This window comes from Chlamydotis macqueenii, chromosome 3, assembly GCF_036417535.1.
Source record: "Chlamydotis macqueenii isolate bChlMac1 chromosome 3, bChlMac1.mat, whole genome shotgun sequence".
NCBI lineage: Eukaryota > Metazoa > Chordata > Aves > Otidiformes > Otididae > Chlamydotis > Chlamydotis macqueenii.
In genome coordinates this window covers 65,227,574-65,240,243 of record NC_141558.1, presented here as the reverse complement: position 1 = coordinate 65,240,243, position 12,670 = coordinate 65,227,574, and the positions used below count along the sequence as shown (strand labels likewise).

The following is a 12,670-nucleotide window of genomic DNA, read 5'->3' as shown; positions in this document are numbered from 1 at the left end:
AAATTGATGATTAATTAAATTGTGGTGAATGTTTGGAACATTCTGAATGGTTAAAAAAGAAAATATGTATGTCTATAATAATATAAAAAAAAAAAAGTACCGCATTAAGTACTTTGCCTTTGCCCTGTCTGGGCTTGGTCTCCGTTTTTTTTTTTCTCTGTATTTCATTATTCATTAAGTTTACAATGTGCTTTAGTAATGCAGCTTTGGTTTTGTTTCCCAGAGCCAAATCAGACCCTAGGCTTGGCTCTAGCTTGGCCCTGACTTGAAAGTATTTGGCTTCCCCAGGCATATATATAAAATGAGCAGCCAAAAAAAGAGATGTTCCCAGATTTTTTACTCTGAGCATCAAAGAGGGAAAAATAATTTCCTATGTAGAGGAAATAGCAAAGTACAGTAACACCAGTAGTTGCTGCAATTTACTTTTTCACTGCCAGTGCACAGAAATCTAGGTTGATAGAGGGTGCTCATATAGCAGTGCAGTTTTCAAAAACGTGAGAGAGAGAATAAACACATTTACTGAGGGCTCAGTAATTAGATACATGCTAAAACTGATGACAGACTTGCCATACTGAACTGCTTTTTGCTGCTAGGAAATGACACAAATTCTAAATTTTTCTTTGCTCCATTCCATCCCCTTACTGCTTACTACCAGTAACCGCTTGCAGTGCACCAGTTACACGTTATTTTAAATATCCTCTTTCTCGTTTCTTTAGCTTTCTTTAGCCTAGCTTTTTCTGACACAGCAATAAGCATTTTCAGATAAGGCACTGTTATATTCCTGTGCTTGATATGACGTACCTGAAAATACACTGTGTCATCATTGCTACCACAATCCACAAAAAGTTAATCACTCTTCTTTTTGCATTTACCCCTCAAGTTTTTCAGTTTCATCTTCCGACTTAACTGCTTTCCAAATATTCATTTTCCATTGAAGAGTGCTATTACCCCGCAGAGACTTAAGCAGTGGTGGTCAACTTTGTGTGCACTCTGCACATACAAACTTAATTAATTGCACTGGAAATTCCAGTTACAGAAAATTTGTTGAAATTCACCCTTGGCATGCTTTTCAGAGTTTTAATCTTTTTTTCATGTTCTTCCCATAGCTTTAATCTCTCTAGGTCCTTCTGAATTTTTAACACGGACACATTGTCCATGCTAAAATAGTTCATTATGCTGCTAGGGGAGTATCAGAATCTGTCCTTGGGAAAAAAAGTCTTTAGTAAGAACACCATATCCAAACAATTTTTGCCATTTTGCCTAGCCTTTTAGCTTGAAACTGACCCAAATCCAAACCCACAATATTATTCTCTTTCCACGAAAGCTCAATAAATCTTTTAGCGCAGTAAATACATGTCGACTGTAACAGATAAAATCCAAACAGTGTAACATTAAGTACTTTTTCCATACAGGGAAGATATTTTCTGACCCTGGGAAAATTTATTTTTGATCTCAATATTTGTGTGGCATAACACACGCTCCTCCAATGACATTCTTGGTTTTGCTTTTTGTTATCTTTTTTTTTTTCAGGCAAATTTATTTTTTTTTAAGTCAATATGTGTGTGGTATAACACATGCCCCTCCAATGACCTTCTTGGGTTTTTCTTTTTGTTATGTTTTCAGTTGTTCTTTATTACTGGCTAGGGTAAGCAGAGGTGGAGATTCTTGCATCATTTGGTACATACACAAATTTCAGCTCTGAGATGAAATTCTTTTAAATGTCAGCTATATAATTTTGTAATTTATAACAATTTGATTACAATTGACAGCATTTTTTTCAAAAGGATGAACTACTTTGGAAAAGAAAAATATTCAAAACTTCAGTAAAGGAAAGAAAATAAGCTGACTATAATGGTCACTGGATTTTCCTTAAAGAACCAAAGAATATCCCATATTTTTGTGCTATCTCTCCACAAAGAAACAGGACAGACTTTTGTTTTACGAGCTTCTTATGCCTTAATAAAATAGTTATGGGCTTAACAGATTCCCTACAGGAATAAATTAAGGCAAGAGGCTTCCTATATTTGTTATAATCAGTGAAAGGAAATGTTGATGGTCATACAGCATCTATCTCAATAGAGATCACTGTGGACTGTTAGCTAAGAATAGCACTATTTATAATACAGTGGCCTTTATGGAAAAAACCTTGAAACATTAATTAATTTAACTAAGATATTCAACCCATATGTAGTTGGTATCATTGTTCCACATAAGGGAAAACTAATGATGGTTCAGTATCAAATAAAAATCTAGAGAGCTTGGTCTGAGTTCCCTAGTCAAATCAGCGGACATAACATGTCCCAGAAATGCAACAGCTCAAATATTATTTGTTCACAGAACAGAAATTCTGCTTACCTTGCAATGAATTGAAAATTGAGAAGAGGTAGAGGAAAGGAAGAGTTAAGGGACCCCAGGCAAAAAAGGCAAAGCCCCATGTCATGCCCAGGAGGAAGGTCAGGCTGACGACACTACGGAGGTTCCTCAGGATCTCTTCCTTCAGGCTCCGATTAGTTCTTTTCCCATTCCTCCCACAGATCTGCACCATCACCACAATAAACATGGCAACGTTCAACAGAAACATGATTCCAAAGTAGCCAGCGCAAGTCACATAAAAGACAACTTCATTCTTGATCCAGCAGCTGTAAAAAAATACAAAAATATGATCGTTTTTAGATAATGCAAACTATCCTCCAATTGTTTGAATGACTACAAGGAAAATAAATCTATGTCTGATACCACTGATGCAGAGCTACACTTTAAAATGAAGTCTGTCCATATTCTGTTTGTAAATAGAATGAAGCCCAGTGGCATCTTAAGTCACTATGGCCCATAGTATTATCATGTCAGAAATCTGAGGGTTATACCGCATTTTAGTTAAAACTAATTAAAAAGGAAATCGACCTTAGGTACAAGCTGTGGGTACTGCAGTCCCATCATGGAAAGTTTAGACTCAGTATGAGTAGCTCCACCACTTCAATCTGTGTGAAGCATAGGATGCTTTAGTAATAAAATGGGAAAACCTGGGTCTTCAGTGCCAAAATCTCAAGTTTCTGACACTTGAGCAAAAGGAAAACTCATATGTCTCTGGAGAAGAAGCAGGACACGTAGTCCTTTGAGGAAGCTATTTGACAGTTAGCCGTGTGAGAGATCTAGCTTATTCCTCTAGCAGCAAATGGCCAGAATGCTTAGCATGATACTTCAATAAAAATACAGAACGACATTTTTATTTATCACTATGAAGCTTTGCCAGGCAAGGAACAGAAAATGATGTAACAGTCACATAAAAATGTTGGCATTTGGAGATTATCTGGACATCAAGAGAAGAACATAGAAAGCTATTGAACTACATTGATAAAAGGTTGGTTTATTTACAAAAGGGACTATTTTTATACTACTTATTTTTTTTTGCTTTTACTAGAAGATAGAGCTTTCATTTAAGATAAACTAAAATAGGTATTTATATCTTATTTTAATGATAAAACTTATGAATTATTCTTTTGCCAGATGAATGTTTGTACCTGCCACTGGGTAATGCAGATTTCCCTCCAATTTTCTTATTATCTTCTTCACACTTCTTATTCAAATAATATAGAAGATTATTTTACCCACTTGGCTTGTTTAATGCACCTCTGACCTTTCCAAATCAATCTGATCAATGCTAATCATTCCTTTGCAGACTGTAAATGATAAATTGTAAGAGATTAAAAGAAATACTCACAAGTCGTCTCCTCCTTGCCCATTAGCATCTTTGCCGTATAAGTCTTTGCCATAAACATGACTTGCATTTGTATTGGCACTTGCTAAAACAATTGCTATCACCAGAGCTGGCAAACCTGTAACACAAAGAAAAGCTTGCAGATTGCTCTCAAATATTCTAAACTTTCAAAATCACCATGCAAAGTTGAATCCCTATGGCTTTAGTACAGAATATCCTGAGGTAGTACTATGTCAGAAAACTGCAAGAAGAAGTAGAGGGAAACAATTTTTCAAACAGTAAAAATGTATAAAGCTTTCAAAGCACTTAATGGGCATTAACAAATAAGCCTCATAATGTTCTGCAAAGTAGAAAATGTTCTTTTAGTATGTGATATAGAAACCAAAGTAAAATAATCTCTCTTAACCAAAGTTAAATTTGCAATTGCACACAGGCTCTCATAATATAGTAGGAAGAAGATTAACAAACTATTACAAAAATAAGATCTAATGAAGGGCTGGTATTGGGATTTATTGGAAGGATTTTTTTTTCAGAGGTGCTAATGTCACTTGATTAGGCTGGGCAACGGGGGGAACTGGGGAACATGAACTTGAACCTGTAATTTCTCCACTGCTTCTTTCAACTGCAAATGTCTTCTCTTTTTCTACAGTATTATATATCCTTTATATAAATGTGTCTGCCAATAAATAAAGCAAACTATATATTTTTTAATAATAAGGTAAAGGGAATATTTTGGGAAAATAGACAACTATGTGGAACAGAACTCTGTGCAGAGAGGTACAGCTCACACAAAAGAAACATACATTTCCTGACATGCCTTATTTACATGTCTTATCCTTGCTATGACAAAACAGATTCAAAGGGGAAGAGGTTAATTTGCTTTTCCGACCGCTCAGTTCTTGTCTTCTGCTGAGGTTGCCAAAGAGGATGCTAGTTGCCAATGGAAAGACATCAATTATCAGCTGGCCTGAGGTCAATGCCCTAGCCATGAGGTTAATGGTTTTGTATTGTGTTGTATTATTTCAAAAACAATATGTGCATTCAGGCAGAAGGCACAGATTCCTGATATAGAAAAAAAAATGAAGAATAAAAGCCTTGCTGCCTGAGCCTTGCAGATATTTTTCAGTACTCCATTTTCCATTTCAGTCCTGCAGTGTAACCTGCTTAGGGCAGGCAAGATCTTTCTATGGTTTAAACACTGTGCTGAAGCTCAGGAAATTTTGGTTGTTTCAGATTCCGCCACAGGCTTTGTACTTGTTGGCAAGAATCCTTAAGCTGGATTGAAAGCTTTTTGAAAGTCAATGCAAAGATCTCCTCAGGCTTTGTAGTAACCAGAAGAGTTTCTGAATTGTGGGCCACAGTTCTCTGCCTCTGATATGACACTAACATTTCCCCTCTCCCATTCTGGCCTCTCCGGAAAGTAAGCTCAGTTTATCTGGTCTCTCCGCTCCTCCTCGGTCTGTGACTTGCTCCAGGGGCAAAGTGCTAGTTATGATATATTTGCACAGAATTATATAGAGGAACTGGGTAGCAGAGAGGGCTGGCTGCACGCTGGCACTGCCGAGGGGCAAGGGGAAGGAAACGCCATGCTGATTTTGATTCTGCTCTGCATTTGTGATAGACAGCTTTTATATCACACCATTTCAAAATACATGCTATGCAAATACTGCATCTTCTGAACTCACCCCAGCCAATGATGCAAAACTTGAGTATGTATCGCCGTATATAGGTGTTGAACACTTTCACTAGAGCAATGTACATATGAACGGCTTCCAGTCCCATCCATGTGAAGGTGGCCAGCAGAAAAAAGTGCAAAAGTGCCGCTACAGCTATGCAGAGGCCATCTATATCAAATGATGCAATCCAACCATCAAGCAAGAAGATCAGGTTAAGAAAGAGCAGAGCTGTGCTCAAATTCATCAGGATTTTGGATGGATAGTCTCGTCGCAACTTCCTAGTGAGAGAAATACAGGTGCATACGGTTAGTTGGCTTCAATCACCCAAGCCACTTAGAGCAGCTGGGTTTACCAGTTTACCAAGTAAATAAAAGCAAAGGGATCTCCTCCTAGTTGTAAGTTTTTGTGGCAATGAAGCATAGTGATGTGTACTTCTGTGTGATATCACTGAAGGCTTCTGTTGTGTGTGGTGAGGGAAAGCCACCACTTCTTTGGGTCCTTCATGAGCTAATTAACTGCCACAATATTTTAGCAGCTGCTTTGTTATTAAAAACCTTTCAAATTAAATATAATACAATGTGGTTTGTACTTTAAATGAAAATTGAAGAAAATGAAGACTTTCAAAACACAGCTGGCCAGAAGCTCATCTCTGATCATTTCATATGTTAATCTTTGCTTAATTTTTGGAATATATTGTCCAGTGGATGCCAGTTTTTTCTGTTGTGTTTTTTTTTTTTTTTTTTGGAGGCGGAGAGAAGTTGTTGGGGTTTTTTTAATACGATCTTAGGAGGACTGAAGATCAAGCCAATGTTCTTTTTTATCTGATACACATTGAAATGTGTGAACTGAGGGGCAAGCCAACAACTTCTACTATCTTGGACCAGACTGTTACACTATAGGTAATGCAACAGGAGTGCAATAGTTAGGACGTATTTGGAACTCAAAAACATCCTTTCCTCCTCCCAGCGAATTATCCTTCTTTAGCAGCTACTCTATCCTGTCCAATTATAGGCAGAATGGTTTCTTTGTGTTGATAGGACTTAATTTTCTCTTTTCACTGTTCACAGAACTATATAACTTCAAAACTCTTCCCTTGAGTCACTTTCACATTTCAGTAGGACTGCTGTTGAAACTGTAACACATCACAATTTATCTTCACTTTACTTCTCTTCCCACTTCCCTCTGAAGGACTCTAGAATGTTATTGTTCTAGTTGGAAATTTCTCTTTTTACACTTAGGACTTGTTTTATTCACACAGGCAATTTTTTGTTTTGTTTTTACAAAAAGCCTGATTGTGGATTTTAAAATTATGCGTCCCTATTCAGAATCTAGAGGATACTGTATTCCTGACAAAATTTTGAGACACATTAGCCTTCTTGCCCAGCCTGAGCAGCACACGCATTGGAAATAGGAGGAAGGAGTCTGAACTTACATCCCTGTGAAAAAAAAATTCCACTTCATTGTGGAACTACATGATTTTGTAGTTATTTGTTTTTAAAACACAGATTTCCCTTCCTAGACAAATAAACCACACAAACCATATAACTAATTTATTTTATTCATCACACACATACAGGTACTTTGTGATGTTTTTCACAGAACTAATACTTACTCAAATGCAACATATGTCAGAAGAGTTGCAGCTGAAAATATAGCAGATATCCCACAGCCTACGTAAGTGATAAAGGTGAGGACCTTGGTATTCTGTGGGTCTATTTGTGTAACGGTTCTCTGAAGGTCCTATATGAGAGAGGAGGAAGAGGCATCAGTAAAAGCAAACACCTTTTCCATGAGCACAACAGTCTTTCTTGGTAATCAGTCAAGTAAAACTCAACAGCACTTTGGCAATACCACTATAACCCTGACATTAGAGTTCATGTTTACTGAGTATACTTAGTTTACAGTTGTTACACCTCTCATTTCCTTCCCATAGCTCTTGAAAACATTGTGCTTTAAGTATTATAACTGCTGGGATCAGCAGATAGAGCCTGATACTGACGCTTATAGTTCTGTACCAGCAATTCAAATGTCCTTCTCTGGAAAAGTCTCCCTTTTTCAAACTTTTTAGTTCGGTTGCTTGTAGACAACTCTCTCTAAGAAGATAGTTATGTTGAATGTGTACTGGAAATGTAACTTAAAAGTATTCATACTGAAATGTGCAACATTCTGGGGAGTTTCTGACATCACTCCTCGCTATTTAAAGTTCATAAGAGTCAATGTAGCTAACCATCTATGGGTGAAACCAAGGGCAAGATACTGGGTTTTGGTTTTAAGGTCTGTTTTGACATGCAAACTACAGTTTTAAATAGAATTGGTCAGGAAAATAGTGACAAGGACAACATTTAAAAAAAAATTGGAAATGAAGCAGGAACATTCTGAGGATTTTTTTTCCAGTTTTCTGTCCAACTGTAATTGCCACATACTACTGCCTGAGAATAAATGCCAGTGTTATTTCCTTTTTTAAGGACAAGAAAAAAATAATAATTTTTTGATCTATATCACTGTGGAGCAAATGTGAGCAAATACATTTACAACAGTGCTGTATACAAATATGCAAATACATTTTCATACATACAAAAATGCAAATACATTTACAACAGTGACACTGACTGTAAAATGGACACCATTATCAGTGTCATTGTTGTCCCTAGCAAAACTATCTAGCAAAGAAAATGCTAGAAAACACACCATTCTGTATAGGAACAGGAAAGCATTGTATGCAGTTTTTATACCCTGTCCCAACCTTATACAACAGTTTGATTATTTGTATAAGGAGGATGTTATTTGAAAATACTTTAATATGTAAATCAAAGTCAGAAAAGATTATTCAAATTGAAAAGCCATTAGAGGGCCAAAACTGTGTAAAAATCTATTGGAACACAGCCCATATTCAAAGAACTTCTGCCTTATTTCCTACTGCCAGAAAAGCATTTGGGGAAGAGAAGGGACTCATTGAATATATCCTAAAGAAAGCCCTTTTTTTTCTCCCTTCGAGGATGAAAAGTCAAACAAGACCACAATTTAGCTTGCAAAAAGACAAAAAGCTTGTGGCTTTTTCATATCTACATCTGAGCCTGACGTGAAGAGAGCAGCTCTATTAAGAAAGCTCAGGAAGGCCAAAGCTGAAAAAGTCAGTCCGTGTGGCTCCCTTGTGTGGTTAAGTCCAATGTGTCATTGCAACAAGTTAAACCAAAACCCAAATACTTCCACAACATTGCTGTGATCAGGAGCAAAAATCTTCTCTTCAAGTATGTTTTAGAGGCTAAAGAATGTTAATTTCAGATGGAAATAAATGTTTCAGCCCATTACTGAGTATAAAAAAATCACCAGATGTTAAGAAAAGAAAGCACTATTCCATCTTTTTCATGTTTGGATTTTTTTTCTCTTGAAAACACTTCACACGTGCAAATTGCTGGAGGCAACTGAATGTGAGAGGAATTATGCTACTGAGGCTGAAGTGCTCTATATGCTTCCCTCTTTCACCTCCTTGATAGGCTATGCTTTACCTATCTCAGCCACCCAGTCTGGAGACTTTGCTCCAGGCTGTGATAGAGTGCGAGTTACACATTTAGTACCAGCCTTCAGTGGGCAGATTTTTTCCAAGAGAAGGCTTATACCGCAAAACATCCCTAAAGCTGATTAAAGCCATTTATAAGAAAACAGCAAATATGAGTTTACACATTTTGCAAAACAAAGTATTGCTTTATAATTTCTGACATTAGATAAATATCAATCTTGTCAGACTTGCAACCTAAATTTGCAAATGGCAATTTAGCCCCTTGAATCTCAGGATGAAAGCTCATTTGACTTTTCATCCTCATTAGCAGTTTTACTGACTACAGCATATTTTTATTTCCCTGACTGTTTCCCTGTTCCTAGGAAAGATAACTTGGTGAACAGTAAGTTTGCCTACCATTAGGACCCCGAAGTGTGTGAGGTGATTGCATAAGCAAACTGTCTCATTTTCATTGGACTCTGCGTCAATGTGGCAGCCTGCAGGGTTCCAGCCACCATTGCCACCTGTGGAAGTGAAACAGGAAAAAGTGTACTTTCCATTAAACTCATGTCACCCTCTCTTTTAATAGATTTCCCGTTTCATCTTGTTCAAATGCAGAAGTGCTTTCTCAAATTGAATGAGTGAACATCAAAAACAATCAGGAAAGAAGTAAGAGTCAGATTTCCTAGTTTCTGCAAAAAATCACACCAGATGAGTGTCCCAGTAACAGACTACTGAGCAGAAGCAGTAGATGGAGATCTGTAATAAGGCTAGGGAGCTTTCTGGTTAATGACGGATGAATAAGACTTACTATGCGGGTCGCGTATTAAGGCACACCTTAGGCTTACCCAGCAATAATACGGCTTTAGAACTCCCTTTTACCACACTGATGTGATGTCTGCACCTGCCTCCCTTCTACTCATATATTCCCAGGCACATGAAAGCATTTATGTTCCAGGAACAGAGGGTCCCACCCTTCCTCTCTGCAGTATGTAATGCAGAAGGTCAGAGTGGATAATCTAAATGATCCTTTGTGGCCTTAAGAAAAAACACTAAGTAAACTATCCCCTACTCGTCCCACCAGAAAAGGTCATTCTGAAAAAAAGGTAGAAATATTTCATTTTTAAATTAAATGTTAAAAAGTAAAATCTGTACTTCTGATTACTTCTCCTTTCATTTTGCTCTGCTAAAATACGAACTAATGTTGTGAAATAGTTCATATTCTCTGAGCTCTTAAAGACATTTTTGCACAATACCAGGCGAAATTGAGCAAATTATCTGACTGGCCCTAAGACTTTACCTCAAATTCAAGACAGAATCACCCAAAAGACTGTGAAGATGTTCCAAAACCACTTAAAACTCTTCCTCACTCAAGGAGCCACTGGGAATAGTTTCCTCCCTGTGTGGTTCTCCTTTGATGTGCTTCTTAAGTTTAGCCTTCTAACTAGATTCTTTTTTTTCCCCTCTTTTTTATCCTTCTGCATTCTCCTTAGTTTTCCTGTCTGAATTTCTTGCTTTCAAGTACAACTTTGGATGGTAAATTTTATTTCTTGCAAGACTCTCTGTACTAAACCCCTCAAATCTGAGATCCTACTGCTAAGGACAGTTACTTCTTCACTTTCTCTGTTTCATCATAAGGAAGAGTAACATCTCAGTAGTGATCTCTAAAATAGAAGGATCTGGAAAGTCATCTCAGAGAATGACTTTGTCTGTGCAAAGGATGACGAGCCTGAGAATAGCATCACACATGGGTTAGGCAATAGCAATGATGAATGGGCTAAAATGCTGCCTTGTTAATGTATGTCTCCATACTGGACCTTATCATGCTATCATGCTGACTGTCATCCACTTATAAGGTGGATGAAGTTTTTGTAATGTAGTTCCTAAACTTCCACGGAAGGAAAAACAGCTTAAGATTTCTAACAGGCACAATCTCACAATTAAATAACCAGCTAAAAGTATGGTTAAGAATCATTCATGTGTCTGAGTAGCATTATTATTTAATTTGCATGTACAGACACAGAAAAGTACAGAAACTTAATTTACAAGTTTAAAATGTTAAACAAATTTACATTAAAAAACTTAAAAAAATAATATTTAACATCTGCTATTACAAGCAACAGTACTAACCAGAAAAAATGATACAGTCTAAAGACTTCTAATTCTGCAAGGATTATTAAGAAGGAAAATAGCCAAAGCTGAGAAGTGATTTTAAAACTTAGACACCTTTATTCCCCACATAAAAGAAATTATAGTATTTTTAAACTTACCATTTTTGTTCATATCCCAGAAGACACAGGTAGGCTTAGGATCTTCCTAAGAACATATGCAAAAGTAGACTTTGTATACCTCTTGAGACAGAAATCTTATCACCATACACATTTACAACAGATGTTTTACTACATATCTTTTCACTTAATGAGTAAAAGAATATGTGTCATTTGCATTGCTGAAATTTTGTCTAGTGTCAAATTAGAACTTATTCTTCTAGTAAGAGCTGCCCAAATTACAAAATCTAAAGCATTGCTCTTCTGCACTGTTCCTTTTCCACATACTCAGAATAATGAAGTTTTATTGTCTCCCTAAAGTTAACCATGAGTATGAGGTCTTTACAGAGTCTAAATACTTTTTACTGTTCACTTCCTTAGGACTTCTCAGTGAATCTTCTATGTAATTGGCTTTGAAAATGTACAAAAGCTTGCTGAACCTATGTGGACGCTGTTTTGTCTGACCTTAAAATAATCATTATAATAAAATGCAAGATAATTGAATTGTGAAAATTAGAAACCAGGTTCTCATTAGATAAACAACTTAGGTATTGCATTTAAACACCTTCTTTCTTAACTCCTCTAGTGCTATTGTCTCCTTTGCAGTAGCTACTGACAACATTTTTCAGAACACAGTCATGCTCACACGCTTTTTAACTGAAACAGTATGTGTCAAAACGTTACATTTGGTTTGTATTTCCCTAAATTAATTGTAGTCAGCTTTTAACAATGTGACTCTGTCCATTCTTCTTCTGCTGAAAACCACATAACAACAAAATAACTTGGGGAACTATTAACAAAGCTATCAATGTTTGATCAAAGAATTTAAGTCATTCTAAAGTTCCAGTGTAATAAATAGTGTCCCTGGTCACTGGTCACGAACATGGTCTTGAAGAGAGGTTTTGCCTACAGTTATTGGCACTGAAATTGCCCCTGAGTAGCAGAATCAATAGTCTTTCAGATAATGTTAGATCATGAATGGAGTAGGAATGTGTGAGGATGGGAGAGGTTATCTGTTTTTACTTTTTGCTTACTTGCTTTTGTTCTAGTTGTAATTTCCATTTGACTTTATGCATTCCTATAAACAGTCTTTTTTTTTTTACCTGAATTTTGGTATGCTTAATTGTAACCTTCACATAATCCTGAAGATCCTGAATGGTTATGTTTCCAATACTGCATGCCACCACAAAACTGGTCAAATTGGCAGGATTTTCTGCATCCTTCGAAAGATTCAGAAAATTATAATAAATGCTTACACAGCACATAACATAAAAGCCAGAGTACACAGTTTCATTTTTCCAGTGTGCCAGAATAAATAAGTTGTCAGCACTTCTACTTTTGATCATGCAATATAAGAACATTATGTTTATAAATCAAATTATGTGTTTGCCTCATGGAAGTTTCCCTATTTTCCTTATAGGCACAATAATGGAGAGAGGTTAGAAGGCATAAATTACCCTTTTAATCATTATGTCTGATGCCAACAAAATTATAACTCAAACAATATAGCAGATAA

At 36.5% G+C, this 12,670-nt stretch overlaps 1 protein-coding gene across 5 annotated transcripts in view; it reads right to left on the bottom strand.

Annotated features, from left to right (window-relative positions):
- ADGRG6 (adhesion G protein-coupled receptor G6) overlaps nucleotides 1-12,670 on the bottom strand; it is a 114,410-nt gene that overhangs the window by 11,843 nt on the left and 89,897 nt on the right. For all 5 annotated transcript variants that reach the window (XM_086745059.1, XM_086745062.1, XM_086745063.1 and 2 more), the window contains 7 exons: nucleotides 12,258-12,374; nucleotides 11,158-11,203; nucleotides 9,305-9,411; nucleotides 7,004-7,131; nucleotides 5,401-5,669; nucleotides 3,719-3,833; nucleotides 2,356-2,639 (listed from right to left, as the gene is read on the bottom strand). In XM_086745059.1, the coding sequence (XP_086601185.1) occupies nucleotides 2,356-2,639; nucleotides 3,719-3,833; nucleotides 5,401-5,669; nucleotides 7,004-7,131; nucleotides 9,305-9,411; nucleotides 11,158-11,203; nucleotides 12,258-12,374 (1,066 nt within the window). The remainder of the gene's footprint in view (nucleotides 1-2,355; nucleotides 2,640-3,718; nucleotides 3,834-5,400; nucleotides 5,670-7,003; nucleotides 7,132-9,304; nucleotides 9,412-11,157; nucleotides 11,204-12,257; nucleotides 12,375-12,670) is intronic.